This window comes from Strongylocentrotus purpuratus, unplaced genomic scaffold (assembly GCF_000002235.5).
Source record: "Strongylocentrotus purpuratus isolate Spur 01 unplaced genomic scaffold, Spur_5.0 spur5_scaffold_2, whole genome shotgun sequence".
Lineage (NCBI taxonomy): Eukaryota > Metazoa > Echinodermata > Echinoidea > Camarodonta > Strongylocentrotidae > Strongylocentrotus > Strongylocentrotus purpuratus.
The window spans coordinates 24384386-24409326 of record NW_022145605.1 but is presented as its reverse complement, the minus strand read 5'-3'; the positions used below and the strand labels follow the sequence as shown (position 1 = coordinate 24409326).

Below are 24941 nucleotides of genomic sequence, written 5' to 3'. Positions count from 1 at the left end.
CCCTTTTCTTTTTTCTTCCTCTTTTTTCTTTCCCTTTCTCTCCTCTTTCCCTTCCCCTTCTTTTCCTTTCTTCTTCTCTCTCTTTTTTTTTTTTTTTTTTTTTTTTTGCGGGGGGGGGGGGGCCAAGGCCCGCTCGCCCCCCCCCTGGATCCGCGCCTGGTGGGGGGGTTAACCCCCCCCCCCCCACGCTTATTCACCGGCTGGCTGAGTCGTTGCAAACAATTTCCTCAAAAACTGGACCAAAATAATTTTTAAAAAAGGTGCTCTTACCCCCACCCCCCCCCCCCTCCCCCCGCTTATTCAGCGGCTGGCTGAGTCGTTGCGAAATTTTCGGCGCGATTTTCGAATTTAACCCCCCCCCCCCCCCTCGAAAAAATGAAAAAATCCTGCGTACGCTACTTTGTTTGTATAAGTTGTAACATGGAGCATGGAGTTACTAACTCCATGGTTGTAAGAACGTTTTTAAGAGAAAAAGAGCTTTGAACAGTGGAATATCCCCGTCGATCGACGCCTCCAACCTTCAGAACAGTTGTCAGCAGGTCAACGTGAATACGTCGGTGTTCTTGCATGAGTGTCGGTCTCACTACCCTTCAGACAACTTTCAGAATGCGCGTCAGTGCGACCAGGCGCGTACGCAGGATTTTTTCAAGGGGGGGGGGGGGGGGGGGGGGGTTTAACATTTTAAATCGGGCCGAAAATTTCGCAACGACTCAGTCAGCCGCTGAATAAGCGGGGGGGGGGGGGGGAGGTAAGAGGACATTTTTGGGTTTTTTTTTTTGGTCCCCAAAAAATCGCAACGACTCAGCCAGCCCTTTGAATAACCGGGGGGGGGGGGGAGTTAAGATGACACTTTTTTTTTTGGGGGGGGGGGGGTCCCCAAAAAATCGCAACGACTCAGCCAGCCGCTAAATAAGCGGGGGGGGGGGGGGTAAGAGGACACTTTTTTTGTTTTTTTGGTTTCGAAATTTGAAAATTTGACATTTTGCTCCGTTGGGGGGGGGGGGGTGAGGTAAACTTTTTTAGGTCAGCCATTGTTATAAAAAAAAAAATAATAATTATTATAAAAAAAAAATTTAAAAAAAAACCCAGAGGGGGGGGGTTAACCCCCTAAACCCCCCCCCCCCCCCCCCCCTGCGTACGCGCCTGAGTGCGACTATTTTCAGTATGGTGGCTTGTCAGTCTCGTAGAGCCAGGCGCATACGCAGCGCGGGGGGGGGGGGGTTGTACCCCCCCCCCCCGCCTCAATTGTTGTTTTATGTGTGTGATTTTTGATGACCCCTTCCCCCCTCAATTCTAACAAAAATAAATTAAAAAAATATATATATATATTTTTGTGTGCCAAAGGGTGACCCAAAAAAAGTGACCCTGAGTCGTTGCGAAATTTTTGGGACCAAAAAAAAATGTGCTCCTAATCATTACAAGCCAGAGCAAATAACACTGAGTTCCTATAGGAAATATATTTATTCAGATGGTCATATCTCAGCCAATATTCAATTGGTTTTCGACATTTGGACATTATTTTTGATGCTCTTTCGGAAAATGAAGACATTTTTTTTTTTTTTGATGACGTCACACTTCACCACTCTATGTGCCTACTATGTATATTATGTGCCGAAATACGAACGATTGTTCTTGTTGCTATATAATCAAACAGAAATGATACGTGACGAAGCACATTTTATCGCCCAATACACTGTTTATCCCTCGCTATCCTCTTCAGAAATGATTATATTTCAAGTTAAACGTTATTTTGATGTATTTGTTTTATTGTTGATTATAGTATTGTCTGTATTTATTTTCAGTGTGAGTGACATCTAATCGAATAAAAGGTTAATCTTACACTCGTGCAAAACGTCTTTTATTATTCAAGAACCAATATCGTCCGTCTCCCCCCCCCCCCCCCCTGTCTCTGTCTGTCACCCTCTCTCTTTTTCTCTCTCTTAAATAGTGCCGCTCTAATGGGTCACTTTTTCACACAAATTCCCTATACATGGGTCCCATTTTTAACCAAAATATCCCTAAACATGGTCCGTTTTTTTTTCAAAATTTCCAAAATGTTCGGATGTTGTCAAATGTTAAAAATGGGCCTTACTTCGAGAAAAATCCCCCAAAATGATCCTTAAATATGGTTAGGGGTTTCGAGGCTTGAGCGGCACACCCCTGTCCGAACCAAATCTGGGTACCACCACCCCCCCCCCCCCCCCCCCCCCCCCGGGCACACACAGGCCAGACAAGGCTCCAGTTGTTTGTAGACAAAATTAAAATGTGCATATCTGAATTATACTTCGTCATGCTGGCATGGCTTGAAAGACGGGAGAAAGGGGGAGAATGCATGGGGGAGAAGGTGGGAAAGGAGGAGGGGGAAAGAGGAGAAGGAGGAGGGAGGAGGGGAAGGAGGATCGAGGGGGAGGAGGGATGTTCTGAAGAAGCGCACGCGTTCGTACGTGGTGTCGTTTGTGGAGTTAAGTATAGTCTGCAGGCACATACTCTATTCGACATGTCAACATAAATCCATAAAGCGGTGAGCAGCTTGCCAAACTCTGTCAGTCTCTGGCTGTCAAAAAAAGCTATATAGAGTATATGGATTGCAGTGTTTACCGTGTGATCAAGTATTAACATAATCTTACAGCTCAGCCACTCTCTTAATCGTTGAGATTGGAAAGGGGTCTGTTTTTGCAAACTAAGTGCAGGGTATCCTGAGTGTGTATTTCGCGTGTTCGCGATCGATGTTCCATCTGTGACGCACTGCATGCACTGCACACTCAGTTTGAAGTGCTAATTCAGAATTCTGCCACGACGAGAGTGCTTGCGATTTCTGATCACTGCAAAAATGGTAATATTAGTTTCTCTCAGTTCTTGCTATTTTGTACCACTGTTAAACTTGTCATTAACATGTCTTTGTTTCTCTTTTATTTATTTTCCAGACAACCTACACAGACAAAGGACCGAAGGTAAGAAACGTGAATTCTTGTTACCCATTCCGCGATGGCGACGTTGATTGTTGTAGACCTAGCTGTACTTGTAGTTTGTGCAGTATATCATGCACGTTGATCGTTATGATCATGTGCCGGTTGTGTATATGTATTTGTACATGCAGATATTAGTACTAGGTCTACCATGCGAAACAATTTTATCGGATCAGTAATGGATTTTGTGTTTTTATTTTTATCTTTCCTTGCAGCCGGATGCTGGCCGGTTCGTTGCATTCGATCATATTTCTTTTTGGGTCGGCAATGCCCTCCAAGTAAGTATTTTGAATGTTTATGCACGAAGCGAAGGGGATATGACTGAGAAACGCAGACTGTCAGTACTATCAGCTAGATAAACGGCATTGTGATTGGATAACTGCAGTGGTGTGTCTGGGGGCTTGGCCGTGTTTGTAGATGATTGTGTGGCAGGCCTGGCTGGCAGCCATGCATACATACAGACTTACCATAAACCTGTTTTGAAGATGTAGTGCATAGTAAACTCTTGTGCTTGAAAAACAGAACAGAACAAAAATATTTAATAAATAAATAGATAGATGAATTAAAGGAAAAATAATTCAATAATGATATTAGAACAATGACGATAATAAAAATGAAATTAAAAAAAATATATTAGATCTAAACCACTTTTCTTTAATTTTTCCTTTGAAGTGAATTTTGTGTGGGCATTAGATTTAACTTGATAATTTAATATTTTCAGTAATCTTAAAGGGACATGGTAACATTGTAAAGATGAGAGAAAATGGTTCTAAGGTATTCAATGCTAGATGTACAATTAAAGATAATCTGAAAGTTTGAGTGAAAACGGACCATTATTAACGATACCAATTGAGAAGAACTGATCTGATCGATACCAAATTAATTCTCCCAACTATATTATTACAATTTAAATACATTTTAGGTGAATGTAAATCATCACAAAGCAATGAATAGGCTTTATATACCATTCTAGACATTTAAGTGTTGACAGATATTTAAAAGCCTGTCTTTTGTCTTATTTCCATGGAAAAATGGTTGGGAGAATTCAAAAATGGTTGGGAGAATTTACTGTTAATCACTGTTAGAGGGTGTTGCACAGTGACCCCTTCTTGGAAAACCATCAATATCTTTGTTGTTTGAGAATTTTTTCAGGATTTTTTGCATGCTAGAGGGTTAGTAAAGTAACAGGAAGACTATTAGCAACATTTCTTACAAAAATTACGCAATTTTTAAATCAACCTTCAACAATGTTACCGAGTCATTTTAAAGAATTTCTGTTGATTAAATTGAAGATTTTAGTTTTTGACAAATTGATAGACATCTACTGAATTCGTAATTAATCCAGATAACTGTCTTTGGTTATTTTTTCTAAAACCTTTTGTTCATGAAATTGGATTTTAACAAGTTTGACTTGTAATGTCTCCTTGTACATTCTTATGTAGGCTGCAACCTTTTACTGTGTGCGTATGGGTTTTGAACCCTTCGCCTACAGGGGCCTGCAAACAGGAAGTCGACAAGTCTGTACCCATGTTGTCCGCCAAGGGAAGGTAGGCATATATCTAGTTCTCTCCGTCTCTCTCTCTCTCTCTTTCTCCTGCTTTCTCCTGCACTCTCTATCTCTCTCTCTGTCTCTCATCCCCCCTCTATACACCTGTGCCCCATTGTAAATTGTAGGCCTCTCTATTCAGAAGGCATTTATGTATCTCTTTTTTTCTCTTTATCTCTGCCGTAAAATAAACAATAAAAATGTACAATCACACTTTCACAAACTCTCCAGAAATCACATAAGCCTACAGTACCAAGCACTAGCGCCATGAGCCTCATGCCTAATGGACCAGGACCAGAACCTTTTTTCAAGTCTTTTTTCAATGAAAAATGACTAAAATCAGTGACAAATCTGCTGATAACCAATTATAAGCAAGGATTTCAGTAGCTTATAACAAAAACTGTAATTTGTCACTGATGACAAGTTTTGTGAAACGCCCACAATTATTATTATTATTAGAGACAATGTGTTTTGTCAATTTGTTGATCAACCTGATTTGTTCTTCTTTTTTCTTGTGAATGCATCATTGGCGTCCAGCTCGTCTAGCAGATAGTATTTATATGTAGTCTTCAAAATACAAAACATAATTTATTTGGCGTTGTGCCAGCCAACAGTGGAAGTTACAAACTGATTTAGCCGAAGACGCAGGTTAGAAACTGAGTCACGTCTTTCGGATGGTGACGTTTATAGGTCAGTCCCCAGACGTAAATAATCATATCTGATTGATACACGTCTATAAAAACCCAATACACACACATTTGATCATGTGAGAAATGTATTTTCCAATGTTACTGGAACTGAAGGTTGCCTCTGACTAGAAACTAACTTCATCTAACTTCGTACATTTTTTTTTGTTTTCTTTTTTGCAGATCATGTTTGCTCTTCATTCGCCCTTGAATCCTTCGGGTGATGTCACTGAAGGTAATTTCTTACTTTACGCTATTTCAATGGTTTATATGTATCATTCTGTTCTGTGGGTTGGTGGTAGAGCTGGCACTAAAAGCTTGGTACCTGGGTACTGCCCGAGAGCTTCTCGTTACCGGGTCAAAAACTATGATACCCATTACCTCAAAGTGGGTGTGAATGAAAAATAAGCCCCTTAATTTGATGACCTTGTTTTAGCAATCAAATAAATCAACACATGTGAACCTCTGCTCAGATCGGTATGTTGTCCCATTTAAAATTATTATTTTCTTCCATGTTTGCCGATGTTTAGTGCTAATACCATGCCTGTGAATGTCAAAATCTGGTGTAAAAGTAGAAATAAAACATGTGAACGGCCATTTTGATTTGTGTCAGTTTGATTCCGTACCCGCCACAAATTTGAGGCGGGTACCCAAAGATATCATAGATATCGTAAATATTAGATACAGTGTAGATTTTCAACCCTGTATCATGCTGCACACTGATAAACATGCAATATGAACTTTGTGTAATTGAATCGAACGCTGTCACTAATAACATCCTTCTGATTGAGCAATCTGTAATATCGTGAAGCATGTTTTAACTGAATATATTTATAAAGCCCAATTTAACAATGAGACTATCAATCATACGAGATTATGTCTAATACATTCTCTACCATCGTGTTTTGATTGCAGAAATGGGAAAACACATGCAATTACATGGGGATGGAGCAAAGGATATTGCCTTTGAAGTGAAAGATCTGGCTGGTGTTGTGGAGGTAATTATTTCAACCATTAAATAATGGGTTAGAGAACAAATTATCACATAAATGTTTATACGCTTAAAGGTCTTGCATGAATTATGGTCACACCATCATACATGAGTGGTACATACCCGGGTACACACAGATGTGTTTATACTCTACATAAGAAGCCTAGACAATTGTCAAGGCTTGTAGATTGTTTGGTTTCGCTGCAGTGACAGAAGAAAACTATTACCATTTCAAGTCAGGAAGTCAGAAGTCAGAAATTGTTTTATGCTATAAATTTCAAAAGGAAGTATTAAGCATTTTATTAAGCAATAACATTTACATGCTGGTATGTTGACTTATTTTATCATTATTATTGCCTATGGAAATTTCAGAGGAGATTCGGGGAGACAAACTTGTTTCATTATGAAACATGGTTTGTTTGGAATAGTAGATCTCTACATCTATTAGTAGCTGATATATAGTCAGTTTTATCAATTTGAATATAAAAGAAGACAAATGTCCTTCAGGCTTTCACTCAATGATCTTATAGTTCCTGAATAGTGTGTAAATTCAAGTTGAAAATCAAGAAATATTGTGTGTTGAATGTGTACCGTATGTTAGATAGGTAGGTGTTGTGGTCCAGTGAATAGTTCCCAGACTGTCATCACATGGTTCTTGGTTTGATTCCTACAGTGGCACTGATGTCCTATGGCAAGAATAATCTATATTTGCCACTTTTTAGATGCTATCAGCTGGGCTAAACCCATGGCAATGAGCTTGCCCTGGGATGGTATATATGTGGCTTTATGTGCACAATAAAAAAAAAAATTGCCATTATTATTATTAATATTATTATTATTATTGTTATTATAGACTGCTGTTAAGAGAGGGGCCATTTTGCTGAAAGAGCCGTGGGAAGAATCCGATGATAACGGGACGGTCAAATTTGCTCAGATACAGACGGTGAGTGAATTATTTAATGAATTATTTAATGTTTGCCTTTGTCTTTCTTTTTTGCTGACTTATTCACTATCTCTTTCTCTCACTCTGCCTTTCCTGCCCCTCTCTCTCTCTCTTTTTCTCAATAGAACAACCAAGCATTATCCGTTACTTTCACGTAGTGCTCTGTTTGATATTGTTCTTTTTCATTCTATCTCACTCCTTATATCCTTTTCATTCTGTGACTATCTGTCCTGCCTCTGATTATTCCCACTCTCTATATTTCCATTTTATTTGTGTCTCATATTTTCATTTATACATGGCATTTAGTAATTTCTTTTCACTATCTATCCATCTTATTAAAATAAATCTTTATCCACATATCTATAAAAATATATTACGATACTTTTTTTCTTCTTCATTGCCATTGCCAGAATCTGCACTAGATACTACCTTCCTTCTGTTTGCATAGCATCGGCCCTATTAATATGATATATTTTGTTATCTGTTATAGACCGTGCCTTTTATTATGAGCGTGTAATAGTTGCTGTCCATTTGATGAGTGTTTCGAGCAAAGAATATGTTACAGAATTTACGGCATGTGCAAATTTTAGAGACATCAAATGAGAATAAAAAATAAAACAAATTTAATATTTTGTTGAAAGAAGCCAAGCAAATACCTATTTAATAATCTGAAGTACCGGAGTGTTGGCTCAGTCAGTAGAGCGTCCGCCACACAACCGGGAGGTCGTGGGTTCGAACCCCGGCCGCGTCATACCAAAAGACGTTAAAAGATGGGAGTTGTTGCTACCCTTGTTTGGCGTTCAACAATAAGGGATAGAGCAACGTCGATCTGGCGCTGCTCAGTGGCTGCCGGGCTCACGATCAATGGGGCAAAAAGAATTTCCGTTTCGGTTTAATAAAATTTGGAGTGGACTATTAGGCTATTATTATTATTATTATTATTATTATTATTATTGTTGTCATAATGCCTACACGTACATGTACAGCATATTTCCCATTTTACTTTTCAGTTCGTCCCATCCCTTTTTTTCTTGTTTTAACTTTACAGTACATTGTTTTGGGGGATATATGTGACCTCATGTTTTCCCGTTCTCATTTTTGTTTGATAGTACGGTGACACTGTTCATACATTTGTGGAGAGAGGTGGGTATACTGGACTCTTTTTACCAGGGTACAAGAAACCACTCTATTCGGATCCTCTCCTTGCCACACTGTGAGTACAAACACAATCTTCTTTCTTTATGGATGACCTCATGAGCTTACATGGTTCAGTCTCCTGTGTTATTACGAACTAGAAACGACACTTATCCATCAGGGACCCGTTTCACAAAGCGTTTTTTCAATGACAAATGACAAAAATCATTGACAAATCTGCTGACAACCAATCAGAAGCAAAGATTTCACTAGCTTATAATAATAACTGTCATTTGTCACTGATGACAAGTTTTGTGAAATGGGACCTTGATGTAGTATTTCTCAGTGTTAGCATCTATCCTTTTCTGCTCAGCGAGACTTTTCTTTTTTAATGATATGCATGGAAATAAAGGAATTGAATTAAAATTTAAATTCATAATAATTCAATGACTTATTTTTAGCGGAAGGATCTTTTAGATTGTATGCTATCTGTTGGCATGTTAAAAGAACAAAAATGGAGACGGGACAAGTTTTTTATATCGTGTTGGTTGTTTAAGTGTGCTATAAGTTCATAGCTTGTGCATACACTAAATGCATACTTTTCTGAATGTGCCCATTTTAATCGTGGCTATTAGTATCTAGAACGCTGTATGGTAGTATTGGTAAAGGGTGCTTAAGCTAGACAAGTCCTTTATTACATAATTATGGACACTATACATTTTAACAGGCATATGATCTATATATACATGTAGAACATTTGGCTGATGAAAGGGAAATAATTTCTGCCCTAGGTATTAAACCTGCTGGTAGGTTGACCGAAAGTATTTATGTGGCCTAATAATCTTGAGAAATATTCATAGGTTAAAAACCTCTCTTTTAAATATGCTGGTAGGTATATGTTGCATGGAACAAGTAGGCATTAGACATTTTCATAGACCTGCCTGCATGCAGACATTGCATAGATTACATGTGGACTTGCCACAGACCCGCATGTGCCATCGACAAACATGTAGACTTGTCACAGGCCTACACGTTTTTCATTCAAGCTTTACACATATCAGTTCTCATAAATGAAAATTTTCGTTTCTGTGACATTAAATTGTGGTCTTCTGTGGTGCTCCTAATTCTAAATCTGAATTCTTTTTTTTTTTTTGGATGCAAAATACTGCACAAAATGCATACCGGTATCTTTTGTCAATATTTTCATAATTTTGCACCCAGATACAAAGAAAATCTCATCACTACATGTTGGTAATTTTATGTCCCTCTTTCCAACGAGGGTATCATAATTTTGAAATCTTTACAGATTTGTTTGAGATATGGAACTGGGCGGATAAAGTTCATCAGAAATGCCAACCCGTACGATTAAATCATATTTAGTACGATTTTAAGAGTGAAATACGATATCACCTCTTAAAATACGATTTTTCATCTTTTTTTTATAAAAAATTAAAAAATTATTATTTTTATTATTTTTTTAAAACCCATAAAAACAGCAGAATCGCTTAAAAACATGTACAAGTAAACCCCTGCAACCCCAACAAAAACTTTGCTTTACAATTTTCTCATTAAATTTTAATGAAAGAGCAAACATTTTACTTGACCATACCTACCAGTAAAACATTTTTCTGAAATTTTACAGGCCCGAAGCCGATGGGCCAGTGGTATAGTGTCGAGTTTTCATGAAAATCTGATTTTTCTCTCCAAAATCAGATTTTTTAGGATACTCGGTCCGTTTTTTTTTTGTGACAAGAGGTTGGCATCTCTGGGTCATGCACGAACTATGGTCACACCACCATACATGTAGGATGTATGGTGCATGCATGCAGATGTTTACAGTCTACATAAGGAGCCTATTCAATTGTTAAGGCTTATAGATTGTTTGGTTCGCAGTGACAGAAGAAAACTATTACCGTTTTATATCTCTTCCAGGCCAAAGGTCAACCTGAACTTCATCGATCATATAGTTGGTAATCAGCCTGATAATGAGATGGTCAGCATAGCAGACTGGTAAGAATAATGTTCACATTAATTAAAGGGATCGGGTAACTTTGACTCAGAATCTGAAACAAAATCCTGAATTTAGCTCATGCTGCAATGATAATTATAAACCTTTAGGTCAGTCAGGAACCCCATGACTTTTACAAGCCGATCACCTGTCTGATTATCAAGATATTTATGATTGAAAATCGAAATTTCATTCCGGTTTTCCTAACAATTTTGATAACACTACAGTCTATTGGGGCAAATGAGTATGGTAAAACCGGTCACTCAAAGATTTTTACTTTTTTGAGGCACTTCATGATCATTTTGAAGCGCATTTTTGTTACGGCTTCAATATTATACCATAACACAGACACTGATAACATCTAGGGCTACATGTATATGCATCTCAGATTTAACATTGTTAAACGATGCCAATAAAGCTCATGTTGTGGTTTCGGAAGCAGAAAAAGAAATTGGAAAGAATCGATGATAAATATAGCCTCATGCATGTGGTTATCTTTGTTTAAAAAGATATATGTACGGGATCGTCTGGTATTCTATCCTTGATTTCCTGTGAATTATGGTGTAAATATGTGCAAGGAATGCTAGATAACAGCTGTACACTCCCCTACACTAGGACCCTTGCACCCTGATGCCTTGAGGAGAACATGTGTGTAGACTGTAGCATGTATACACAGTGCTCATAGGTTTTACATGTAGGTTGCCATTATCAGAATTTACTTTCAAGGATGGAATGTAGATTAGTTTTCTACCTTTCAATTGTTTTACACTCCACAGCAGCCTTGTATTGCCTTTAGAATGTACATAAATTACCAATGGCCAAAATGGCCAAATAGGAAGTATAAATATTACATGTTTAATGTTTTGCCAAGTTTTGTCCAATATTCTTAGTTTTCAAGTTACCCTGTATGTAGAGTTATAACTGTACATGTGTTTAATTCAAATTTTTCTTTTTCATACCTATTTATTTATTTATCTCGTTTTATTTCAACGGGGTAGCCCCATCAGTAGTTAACATACTTGGGGGCCCTGCATAACATAAAAATACATTTAAAGACATACATATACATGAAAACATCATTACATGTTGAATAGTGAACATGATATACCAATAAGAATACAGATTTTAAAAAATTAATGTAAATGTAATCTCAGCAAGTAAATAAAATCCCCAAAAATATTAAGTCATCTTGATATGATACAACTGAATTTTGTTCTTGCTATTAAAGGTACGAGAAGAATCTGATGTTCCATCGCTTCTGGTCAGTTGACGATTCCCAGATTCACACTGAGTATAGCGCCCTCAGGTCTATTGTGGTGACCAACTATGAAGAGACGATCAAGATGCCCATCAATGAGCCCGCTGATGGCAAGAGAAAAAGCCAGATCCAGGTACATGTTTTGAAGAAAGACAAGAGAGGAGGAGGGGGTGGGGAGGGGGAGAGGGACAGGAGATGGGGTGAGAGGGGCAGGAGATGGGGTGAGAGGGGCAGGAGATGGGGTGAGAGGGACAGGAGATGGGGTGAGAGGGGCAGGAGATGGGGTGAGAGGGACAGGAGATGGGGTGAGAGGGACAGGAGATGGGGTGAGAGGGACAGGAGATGGGGTGAGAGGGGCAGGAGATGGGGTGAGAGGGACAGGAGATGGGGTGAGAGGGGCAGGAGATGGGGTGAGAGGGACAGGAGATGGGGTGAGAGGGACAGGAGATGGGGTGAGAGGGACAGGAGATGGGGTGAGAGGGGCAGGAGATGGGGTGAGAGGGGCAGGAGATGGGGTGAGAGGGACAGGAGATGGGGTGAGAGGGGCAGGAGATGGGGTGAGAGGGACAGGAGATGGGGTGAGAGGGACAGGAGATGGGGTGAGAGGGGCAGGAGATGGGGTGAGAGGGGCAGGAGATGGGGTGAGAGGGACAGGAGATGGGGTGAGAGGGGCAGGAGATGGGGTGAGAGGGACAGGAGATGGGGTGAGAGGGACAGGAGATGGGGTGAGAGGGACAGGAGATGGGGTGAGAGGGGCAGGAGATGGGGTGAGAGGGACAGGAGATGGGGTGAGAGGGGCAGGAGATGGGGTGAGAGGGGCAGGAGATGGGGTGAGAGGGACAGGAGATGGGGTGAGAGGGACAGGAGATGGGGTGAGAGGGGCAGGAGATGGGGTGAGAGGGGCAGGAGATGGGGTGAGAGGGGCAGGGGCAGGGGAGGGGGAGGGGGGAGGGGGGAGGTGAACCCAGTACAGTGGTGTAACTTCATATTGCCTTTTTGTACACATGATAGTTACAGATTTCATGCTATAAAAGGGGTCATTTTGGGGGGAATTTCACGAACATTGAAATTATTAGAAAGAGAGGGTACTTTTGTTCAAAGAAAAACAAATTAAGCAGAAAAGAATCATGTATTTCAAAAAGTAAGCTGTGATTCATGAAAATCGAGTATATTAAAGGGGAAGCTTGCTCTGAAAGTAAGTTGGTTTTATTAGAAGCATAAAAATGGGAGGAATAGGTCAATGGATATTCTGAGCAATTATCAATTGAAAATAAGAAAGTTATGAATTCTTGAAGGTGTAATCAATCGAACGCAAATTGGTAACTCTGTGACATATATGTACCTGTACTTATATACATATATTTTCCCTTAAGAAAATTTTCAATCGTACATTACCCCTGAATATGATTATTGCAAATATGTTTTTATACAACCCCTGTATAAAACAAATATGTTCAATCATTAATGACTAAGAAAATAAAAGTTTATGAAATTTTCTGAACAGAGCAAAGTGGAGAGGAGCACACAAGATACATCACATTGTTGCCAATTTTTGTTTCAGTAATTACAACCTAAAAAATTCCTAACTCTCTTATTTTCAATGGGATATTTCTCAAACTTTCACTAAATTGTTTCTCTAATTTCTCAAGTTAATATCAGGGTGGACTTCCCTTTTATTAAACAAGCTTGAGCGAATGAAACGATAAACTGACTGGATTAATTGCTTGTTCCAGGAATACGTTGATTACTACGGTTCAGCCGGGGTACAGCACATTGCCCTCAACACGTCCGACATCATCGGGACCATCAAAGCTCTGAAGGCTCGAGGAATGAATTTCCTGAGCATCCCGGACACCTACTACACAAACCTGAAGGAAAGACTCAAGCTATCAAAAGTAACAGTCACTGAAGACCTTGATACGGTGAGTCCTATACAGTCAAACCTGCTTTAGTGACCACCTGTATAGAAAGACCACCTGTCCACAAAGGCCACCAGTCTACAATGATCACATTTTTTGTTTCGCTTGAAAATGGTTTCTCATTGAAACATATGGTGAGACTCATGCTTATATATTAAGGCTGTGCACAACCGTGTAATGAGGTACCCGAGTACACTCCCAGACTCGCAAGCGAATATTCGAATATTCGGACGCCATATTTTTTTGTTTTTGTTTTTGTTTAAATAAAAAATCCCGGTCACCTGGCACTGTCCAGGCCGACGCTTACCCGTGCCAGGGAGAGCGGCAGCCGCCAGCATGGTACCGTCGGTAAAAATGTTTCCAGCTCGATCACTCTCAACTCACCACTCAGAAACTGGGATCAAATGTCCGGATTTCTGTTTTGACTCGGAGGTAAAGTCATCTTGCCACCACCATACATAATACGGTAGAAATATCCCAAGTCCGTCTCCGAAAATTCACGCTATTTTACTTCGAGTTGCAGTTGAAGGCGTCGATTTAATAATAATAATAATAGTAAACAATGCTGTTTTAAAAACCAAAGATGACTTTACCTCCGAGTCAAAACAGAAATCCGGACATTTGGTCCCAGTTTCTGAGTGGTGAGTTGAGAGTGATTGGGCTGGAAACATTTTTACCGACGGTACCATGCTGGCGGCTGCCGCTCTCCCTGGCACGGGTAAGCGTCGGCCTGGACAGTGCCACGTGACCGGGAATTTTTTTTGCGGCCGAATATTCGAGTACGAGAAATTGTACTCGAGTAGTTGTCAACCGTGCGGGTACTCGAGCATTCGACTACACCTCGCACCCCTATTATATGTTTCCCTTGAAAATGGTTTCTCATTGAAACATTTACTAAAGGAACCTGTGCATTACCTGCATTAACCACCTGCCTATAAATACCACTTTTCTTGTCTCCTTTGGATGGTCTTTATAGAGAGGTTTCACTGAACTTCCGACATGTCAAGGGATGTATGTGAGGTAGCTTGGCGAAATTTAGTGGCACAAAAAGGACGCATCCAGAATGATGATTTATCACTTAGAGTTGGAACCACATCGTTAGGATATGGAGCACGTGAATACCAGGGACGGATCCAGGGGGGCACAGGGGGCATCAGCCCCCCCCCCCCCCACCTCACTGAGCGAATTTGCGGCCGGCGGGATTTTCAAATTTTCGGGAGCAAAGCTTCTGTAAGAAGAAGAATTATCTAAATTGTTGGATGATTCAGATGCGGCTAGCATGAAAATTTCAATTAAAGTATGGTTTCTCAAAGTTAGAAAAGTTTGCACAGATCAAGAACGTCAATTTAGGAGACATTTTTACGCCAGAATTGGACAAACCGTTATCGTTCTAAACTAAGTTCTAATTCTATGCTTCTGTACATAGACTGACGGTGAGTTGTAAACCTAGATTTAGTACCTTTGCTGTGGCATAAAATGCCACTTTTTGGATCACTGTAGGCCTAGACTACTTTAGATATTTGTAACAAATTTCAATTTCTCGAGAGCACACGTATGTTTAAGGCTGTGTTGGTGAAACTGAAGCGAGAGGGGCCGGGAAGCACCACACATAAAGCCTCAATTTCTGTACTTGATATGGACAAGATGCAAACCTCTTCTAATTTAGATTGCCCCTCCCCAAAACTCAAAAAAGAGCTTGCAAAATAAGTTTTTATTAATTTAATGACTTTCTTTTGTTAAGGTTTCATGTTAAGGTCAGTTAGGCCTGACTTTATTTTGTTAAGGTTTAGGCCTAAGTCATTCTACATTTTTTTTAATCCATTGCACTAACAACAGACAAATTATGCAAATTTAAAAATCATGCTTTCCGGTTACCGGAAAGCATATCTATGGCAAAATCATGCGTCCGGTAATTACCGGAAAGCATGATTTTGCCATGCATCCGGTAAATCTGTAAAATAACAAAATTTTGTATTTTTGACAATTTTTGGGGCCCCTCTTATAAAACAGATGATACACCGGTTTAATTCGTGGGTCGGTGGAATTGTGTGCACGCGGTACCTTTGAATTTGGTCTAAAACCATTCAAAGGTACCTTGTGCACACAATCCCTACCGACGCACTCAAACCTGTGCATCATTTGTATACTAGTACACCTTTTCCATTCTGGACACATCTTTTCATGCCTCTAAATAAGTTGTGTTCATTACCATCACAAGGTGAAATTGTAAGGAATGAAAACTTTTTGTCTTGATGTCTCTCTTACCTGTACACTGTGTAGCTTGCTTTACACAGACATTAATTAATTACTTTTTATGACAGTTAACATTCTTTCTTCAATATTAAAGGTAATACAAAGTTTGGGAAATTTTGAAAATGGCCGGATTGAGATTCTTAAAAAATGTTGAAATATGTGGATGCCCCTGAGGATGTATTATAAGCACTAGAAAAATTAGCTCCTAAAACACTTCTGCTTTCGAGAAAAATTCAATATATAAATTTACCGGTGCTCCCGGTAAATTTTGATAAATTTCAAATAGCTCATATGGCCATCTAATGGTAGCTGCGACAATGAAAATCTCAGAATATGCAGTTGTGATATATAATTTTCAAACAGGAATAGCTAATCGGTCGAGTTTAGTCAAGAAACGTTGTGTTAAAGCTAGAGTAATATTAGTCTTGAGAGGGAGCTATACCACATAAAGAGTTTATTATTTTCAATTTCATCACTTTAGACTCGATTTCAACCGTGACAACGATCATTGAATGCTGTAAAATCGCAAAATGTTCATTTGACCAAATTAATGACCTCATACCAAAACTTTGTATTAACTTTAATGTCTTGTCCTTGGGCTTGATTTGTTATGACAGTTAACATACTTTCTTCAATTTCAAAGGAAACATAGTTTTAGAAATACATCCAGGGTTTCAATTCTAGTTTATGAGATTATTCATCATTTTGCAGATAAGAAGCAAAACAGATTTCATTCCGAAAGTTTCGTTTGTGTTCATCAATCAAATGAACAGATTCGGATTTGTCTTCACATCAGTGAAGCTGTTTAAGAAACATCACCTGATTGATATTTGATCAACAAAGAGCTTTGGTCCTTTGAAGTACAAAATATATGCAGGATTAGGCTAGCACATCTGCTTATTCATCAAAAAACAAAGATCCACACTATTGATTTTATATCTCTTTGTGTTTGAATTGAATTACATAACTTCAGAATGTTACCTCCTCAGCTCCATGTAAACAATTCCAAAGTTGCATTTAAGAGTTGATTTAATTTAATGCATTTAGAGGAATATGGTCCATGTATGGTTGGGATCTGGACTGGAATCCAATTCAATACTTGAAAGAAAAATATGAGTATTTTACTCAATTTTTGGCTTAAGTAATATACTCAGCCAACCTTGGTATTCATTTAAAGTTTTTGGCTAAGCATGTAACACCATGGGGGTGTTTCACAAAGATCCTAAGTTGAACTTAAAAATTATGGAAAGCCATTAGCATCATTGAAAATATTTGTAAAAGTTATTTCAAAAGGCATAAAATGTTGATTCAAATCATTAATATTTTCTATTATCATGGGAGATTTCATGTTCTTGATGTGGAATTTATGAAAAGTCTAAAATACTTACATTTTTGCTCTTGAATATATTTCATTATGAGGCTACAAATGGCTCTCCATAATATTTAAGTCCAACTTAGAGTTAAGTTCAACTTAGAATCTTTGTGAAACACCCCCCAGCTTTGAAGACTTAAGCCAATTGTATTCATTAGCTGTGGATGATTATATCAGAGCACATGTAATGTAATGCATTCATTGCTAAAACTTTTTGATTGGTTAAGTGGCATCACAATGGCCTTCTGTAAGTATATTGCCTTAAAGTTGGCTGCCTAAAGTAAAATATTCAGATGTGGTCTGAAGAAGACTTGAGTCATTTCACTGAGCGAAGCTAAATGTGAAGTAAAGCACTGACATAATTCAAGTATTGAATTAAATACAAGTCCTGGGTCCGTTTCATAAAACTTGTTATCAATAATAAATGCTAAATGTCTATGACAAGTTTGCTCTCAGTCAATCAGATGCCATGATTTCAACAGTTTTTACAGGTTTTATGAAACAGGGCCGTGGTTTGTTTTTTAACCTGACATGTTTATATCATTATTATAATTTATTGATGTTTTATTTTCCTTCACCTTGCAGATTCAGAAGCTCCAGATCTTGATTGATTATGATGATAATGGCTACCTGCTTCAGATCTTCACCAAACCAATCCAAGATCGGCCGACAGTCTTCCTGGAGTGCATTCAACGAAAGAACCATCAGGTTAGTCCTTGATTCTTTAATATTCTCCTCTACTCTCCTAGATCTTGGAGTAGACCCAATCTACCTTTTTTTGAGAATTGATGTTTCTCCCAGATCAGTTCTTTAATTTACATGTCACATGTATGGGTCTGTCCAGAAAGTTGGGGCACCTTTTGTGACATACCAGAAGTGAGAAAGTATGTCTCCTATCAACTGTAACAATGTTTGCTCAAATTGAATTTTGAATGTAAAGCTGGTAAAAAGAGAAATGTGTATTAAACAAAGATTTTGAAGAAAAGCAACTGAAACAGGAACGATTCTGGCACAGCACTACTATATATATTCATTGCATAAAAATCTTCAACAGATATTTTCATCTTCCATGTGTAGTAGAAGATCTCATACCTATGTAACATGGACACCGTCATATTTTTTGCCCCAACTTTATGGAATGACCCGTTACATGTTAGCTCTCTATGTATTGAATTCATTTTGCATACAAACGATATTTCTATGTTGAGCAAGCTTCTGGCAAGCGATTGGTCATCAAGACAACTTTTATTTAGAACTATGCTTGGATTTTGTTTCATAGTTTGCATAGGACAAGAGATGCCAAGTGATTTATAGGCAGACCTAACCTTTGTAATTAGTGGAATTGTATGAAAGCAGATCCATTTAAAAAGGAAAGGATTATTCATAAGTCTGAAAGAAATTTCTTCGAATATTAAAGAGGTCATGTTTGAAAGCTGAGATCAATAGCTCGTAATCAATCGGTTATTTGCAAAAACTTGGGACAGCTATCCCATTTCTTCTATTCTGATTCGGATACATGACTTTTCTTAGGAATAGTGGGATGGAAAAGAATGATATCATTGCAGGCATATGAAGCAATATATACTTTAAAAGAAGCAAAGTTAATTCATTTTTGCCTTAAAGAATCCTTGGGCGGTATTCCGCGTACTAAGTTAGTCCACACTTTTATGGAGTGCCTGTTGCCAACTCATTTACCCTGTTTAGATTATTTTAATCCTTCAATGAAAAGTGTCCAAAAAATTAATTTTGCAATGAAATGGGAAGAAAAAGATAATAATGAGTATGAACTGAATTTCAACAAAGTCTTTGGTAGATTATCTTTGTCATGAATATCGAAGGAGGAAGATAAAACCTAGCATTCCATAGAAGTGTGAACTAAAATTCTTGTTTAGTCTGGACTTGGTCCTGGCTTAACGTATGAGAATACCACCCAATGTCTTTAATGAGCATCTTTCATGGATGTATCTCCTACATTACTGTTTAAACTGACTCTTTTTCTTTCCTGTTCATGTGTTGTGTAGGGATTTGGTGCAGGTAATTTCAAGTCCTTGTTCGAGGCCATCGAGATGGACCAAGCCGACAGAGGAAACTTGATCAAGTAATTTCGCTGCTATGTCAGATCTATGGGAAACCAATGAATGAGTCTTCTGCACCAGTGAGTGAAGCAGGTTCCTACTATGGAGTAGATTATATTTGCTGCAATTATGTGTGATATATCGATATTCATTTATCTCAAGTAACATGTACAATCAAGTCCAATGAACAATCAAGTCCTATTTCAATCAATTATAATTTCAATCAATTATTGGGCTCTAATATTTTACCTTTTTTTCTGTATTTTTTTTTTTTTAAATACCCCTTTGCTGTCTTCATGGTTATTCACCAAATGATATTTTCCAAAGAAGTAATTGAAAAATTGAAAGTTGATTCACATATTCAGCTTCAGCAGATAATTTCTGTTAGTGAAAAGATTGTGTGTTTTGACACTTTTAGACAGAGTTGATGAATGTTTATTTTGCATTCACACTGCCTCTTCTGACGTTTTATTTGTTTATGTTTCATTGACTTATTGGAAATAGATCGAAAAACACGCCGAATTAGTGGCGTTTGACGGTGAATCAGAATAAACATTATCCTCATTATTAGAAAGATTGATATGTATTCATGGACATGGGTCATTCTCACCGGTATATGATATATGTGGTGAGAAGGGGACTTCCAAGGATACACACAAGGGTAATAATTATCAATGCATGCTCCCAGTCCGTCAATACTCCCAGCCCCTAGGATACTGGAAGTCTGCACCAAACATAAACTAATTTGAGGCAAGAAATCTTAACGAATGACATTTAGTTTGTGGTGAAAATTTCCATGTGTGTGCTAAACATATTCAGTGTATTTGTTGTGCCTTTTATATGGCCTATTTTGGATAGTTGATTATCTACTCTATTAAAGGGGCCAGCGTTGCATTTCGGCCATTGAAAATATCCATTCTTAAAGTGATTGCCAAAGTTATTCAAATCTAACTTTCCACGTACCAGTAAGCATGCTTGTCATATACTTTCAATACAGTTATTTGCAATTGATATGAATTAATATGAAACACCTATCCCACCCTGTCCTCTATGTAGCTTTGCTGTGAATTTGATTTCAGTTATTTTTCTTTCATTTCTTTAGATATTTTATTTATTATTATTTTTGTAGAGGCTGATTTTTATTGTCTTCTTTATCTTTTGTTGCAAATCTTTTATTCAACCAATGTCTGAAGATCGTTGAAAAATCTGTTGATCGCACAAGAATTATGATGTATATTTTGTTGGAAGAACATATTATTGGATAAGGTCATTATATGTAATCATATCATATATCATGAGTGAATACCAATTATTATTTTGGGTGATGATATGTAGATTTTTGAATTTCAATAAGGCATTTGTTCAACATTTAAGTGTTCATGAGATTGAATGTTCTGAGAAGTTTCCAAGGACCGCTTGTTACATAACATTTTGTGTCTTTGATAATTATGGATGTTATGATAACCATAGTGTAGAAAGTCACATAGATTGACATTGGGGAAGTTTAAAGAGAGAACATAAAGGAATGAATAAAACTTCCCACTCAATTTTGAACAAATACTTGTGAACATCCATCTAATGTTGTAGCTTGCATCAAAGATTATCCATCATTTCAAGATTTATTGTTCAATCATTATTGCATCATGAGTAAATCATGCTGAATTTGTAAAAGGAAGAGCATTTGAGTAGCAATATGAAATACATTGTTTGCCTTTGTCTGAAATTTACATTTATTATTGATAATATTTTATTGAATTGTGTGCAAATTTGTCTTCATTCTGTGTCAACCATTCACATGTAATGTGTTTCATTTATCAGCTGTAAGCAATATGATGATACAAGTGCTGTTATATTATAAATAATGCACACCCCATGAGAGGGATTTTATGAAATATATAAAAGCCTGAAAATATGGGATTGTTTTAATGATAAAGTGTACAGTATATTTTTGACCCGCGTTGAAATAGCCATTACCAGGAGGACTTGCTATAGATATAGTGCTAGTTTCATGTTATGATGGGAGTTTGGCTTTCTTCAGTTCAGCTTTATTGAGTTTGCCTTCATCTACATTGGATGGCAAATAAAGACCCTTCATTCATATCAGTATTCAATAAATGTTGATTGGTACATGTATATGTCAAATTGGCAAAGTAATGGATTCTTCAAGTAATAACATATTTGCTTGCAACTACGGTCATTAAAGAGTAAACTACAACCACGGTATTTCACGAGTTTTTATTCATTACGTTTTGGACTAAGGTCTTTGGAAGTTTCATTTAACCAAATTTTGTATAATACAGTCAAACCTGTCTATAGTGACCACCCAAGGGAAACACAAAAAGTGGCCTTTGTAGACAGGTTCCTTTAGTACATGTTTCAATGAGAAACCATTTTCAAGGGAACCACCAAATGTGGCCTTTGTAGACAGGTGGTCACTAAAGCAGGTTTGACTTTATACACATTCCTTCCTCTCTCTCTCTCTCTCTCTCTCTCTCTCTCTCTCTCTCTCACACACACACACTCCCTCTCCCTCTTTCTTTCTCTTACTCTTCCCCCATCTCTCTCTCTCTCTCTCTCTCTCTCTCCCTCTCTGTCACTCTGTGAATATATACAGCGTCAATCTTTCTTATTCTCACAAATAGAATCATTGCAGTCAGATCACCCACTGCTAAAAATGAAGGACGGAAGACCGTTTTTTCCGTAATATAATGTGTTTTATTCATTATTCACGTTTCCTAAGATACAATACATACATATAATAGCAATGCTCTTGGTAATTATATCTATTATCTTACAAGGTCACGTTTTTAATAATAGATTGGAAGTATTTTGTAGGAGTTTTGATCACAAACGAGACAAACATCTTATTGTGATATCAGCATTCAGGGCTCTGATACGCATGATTTAAACTAGAATTCTGGCGAATTTTAAATTTGGAGGAACAAGCCCTTATTATGAACATTTTTCAGGGAAAGGCGTCCCAGTCTCCCTTGTATCGCATACCATTCACTTCGTGTCAAAGGCTCTAATATTAGAAAAATTGCACCTCACTGCTCACACTGGGACATCTGCAAAGTGCCGTGTAATATTGTAAAGTTCGCAGATCTTTTCGAAAAGTCAAGTGCTGGTTCCCACTTAATGCGATGGAGCGTAAGGACGGAGCAAAAATATTTCCAGGTTTTTAAACATAATAAGGTTTTTTTTAATTTTCAATACACGGAATTTTCGGAATCAAAGCACTTCAGAGCCTCAACATGTTGTAGCCTTTACTCAATATTTTGCTGAACCCCCCCCCAAAAAAAAAAAAACACTTTCACAATGTAATAAATATTGATCGATGTTTCCACAAAATGGTATATGTTGGTTCCTGGAAAAGTCAAATTTGAGAAAGTTCGATTGAAAAAAAATGTTCGTTTTATTCAAACAGGGGAACTCTTACAGTATTCAAACTGTTTTCCTGCGAGACCCTGTTCAAATTACAGGTTAAAAGATACAAATGGAATTAATCAAAGTTGAAATACATAATTACATACCATATCATGAATAGCGCAAACTAAATTTTTATACATGTTTTTGTGTTTGAAGAACTAAGTCAACTCCATCTTGAAAATATTATGTTATGGGTTCAATGCTCAGAATAAAACGATAAACAAGTCTTTATAATATCTTATTATGGTTGTCAGAATATGCATAGTATTGCACAGAGCACAACACTAACGCTTTATGTTTGGTTATTGAATTTGGGGCCGTATTTTTTACTCGCCACATTTCTTACGAGTTGTTATCCAAGGTTTTTTTAATTGCGATAAAATCAGGTTTACAGAGCTGATTTAGGAATATGCTATCATCAATATAATCCTGCTTCACATAACTTTTTTTTCTTTTCATTTCGTATTGGAAGACAAACAAACAACAACAAATATTTTATTTATATCATACTGCAATTTGATTTATCCTGATATGATAAACAGCTGGAGTACTTACCTAAGAACGTTCGTCTTTTATACTGCCATATTATTATAATCACGTGTACCATGATGAAGGAAAAAAAGAAAATGGCATCGGAAATGTCTTATGATCAACAAAAATAAACTTGATAAAAACGAAGGTATCTTTTCTGATCACTGATTATACAATGGGGGAACACACCATAGAGGGCGAGTTGTTCTAGGACCTTTTTTTTCTTAAAGAAATTGTCAAAAATTGTTACATGCACTGTCTTTGTGTATTGTATTGTCTTCCATGAAGGCGGCAACTTGTTACAAGTGTCCTGTGAAAATGGGGGGGGGGGGATGGGAGGGGGTTGCTTCTGAGGCAGCTGCACGGACTTTGTGCTCCAAATTACCCAATAAATAACACTTAACACACTTATGAGAGAATGAACTGTCATTACAACCGAGACAAAGAACTATATATGATCTAAAAAGGCATAATAAGGGACAGGATAGGAGAACTGATAACAGAAATATTATAGCAGGTGAATGAGGGGTATATGTTGTTGAATACGAATTTATTCTAAGTTTACATTGAATTTCAGTTGAATTAAATTACACTGGGGGGGGGGGGGAGAAGATAGGCTATAGGTGATGTAAATGGGTACCTGGCAGGAATTAATTCCTTGAAATTCTAGAGCACCATAATGGCAGCCATGCGAAAGCCAGGGTAATAATAATTGAGGAGTGCCAGTAGTGTCAAGTCTGACAGACATGAGCGCTATACAAGAACCACTAATTTATTATCATTATTATTATGACTGCTCACTAACCATTATCTAAGCAAACTTTTTACAAACGTTGAGGCGAAAGGATTATACAAGCGTTAACCAAAAAGAAACTGTCTTCTATGTTATCAAATGATCCCTCAACATGATTGAAATAAACCAAGATTTTTAAGAGGAATGGAGGTATAATTTATAAAGAAGTAATTATTTTCTATTTATTTGAATTTTTGAAAAATCACGGAAAACTTTTTTTTTCTTTTTCAGGTGCGTTAGCAATTAATTTTGGCAAAGCATAAAAATATACAAATTACGTGTAACATTTTTATTTTATTAAAGCATATCTGTCTTTCGGTGATTCATGTCTTCAATAATTTCTGGTATCAATATTAAAAGATAAAAAAAACCTTTTCATCGATTATTTGTGTAGTTCATAGGCTATAGTTTAAACGTTATAAAAATTTCCCTTTCTTCAGAAAAGCTTAATCGCACAGCGGTGGTCCTGATCCAAAGAGAGGTCTTCTTTATCGTGGAACATAGACCCCACTTGGAACCTGCCGATATAAAAATGTGCCCATCTCTCGCCTCATTAAAGCGAAAATACAAACATCATTTAATGAAGGAATTTCTATATTATGTTTAATTAGCCTGTATTCACTTGTTTATTCACTACCCACTGTTTTTTCTCTTTACTTTGTATAATTATCTGCGGCCGTTGGGGCCCAACCTTTGAAACTGTTGGCTCCTCCATATTCTTTGTATTGTTATATATTTGCTTCTATGTATAATGTATTGTTGAATGTATTTTTTACGAGAATTGGAAATGAATGGGAAAAAATTGAATTGAACCTGGAATTTGGGGTTTGAATCAATCATTTGGGATACCCCCTGTCAGAAATAAATAGTGATGATGGGGAAACATGTACCACGACCTCCCCCCATTTACGGGAATTTGGGGGGAATACGTCTTACACTGGCAATTCTGACTACGCCTCTTCTGAAGGAGTGTGAGTGGATGATGATTCCTTTATAGCACTTTTCTAAAGAAAACAGATATAGGACTGAATTATGCC

The 24941-nt window shown here is 37.6% G+C and overlaps 1 protein-coding gene across 1 annotated transcript; it reads left to right on the top strand.

Moving 5' to 3' along the window:
* The first annotated feature begins 2714 nt into the window (after nt 1-2714).
* Nucleotides 2715-21371, top strand: LOC594130 (4-hydroxyphenylpyruvate dioxygenase). Its single transcript, XM_793579.5, has 13 exons — nt 2715-2833; nt 2925-2951; nt 3182-3244; nt 4409-4513; nt 5382-5433; nt 6114-6196; nt 7043-7132; nt 8242-8345; nt 10199-10276; nt 11503-11665; nt 13266-13454; nt 17662-17784; nt 19098-21371. Exons 1-13 carry the CDS (start codon nt 2831-2833, stop codon nt 19176-19178), a joined length of 1161 nt encoding a protein of 386 aa, XP_798672.3. The 5' UTR covers nt 2715-2830; the 3' UTR covers nt 19179-21371.
* Nucleotides 21372-24941: the final 3570 nt, after the last annotated feature.

What these genes read in the sequence shown, in the direction of transcription:
- LOC594130 (XM_793579.5), top strand. An exon ending in GGGTCGGCAATGCCCTCCAA is followed by an intron (nt 3,245 to 4,408) that starts GTAAGTATTTTG and finishes ATTCTTATGTAG; the next exon opens with GCTGCAACCTTTTACTGTGT. An exon ending in AATTTGCTCAGATACAGACG is followed by an intron (nt 7,133 to 8,241) that starts GTGAGTGAATTA and finishes TTTGTTTGATAG; the next exon opens with TACGGTGACACTGTTCATAC.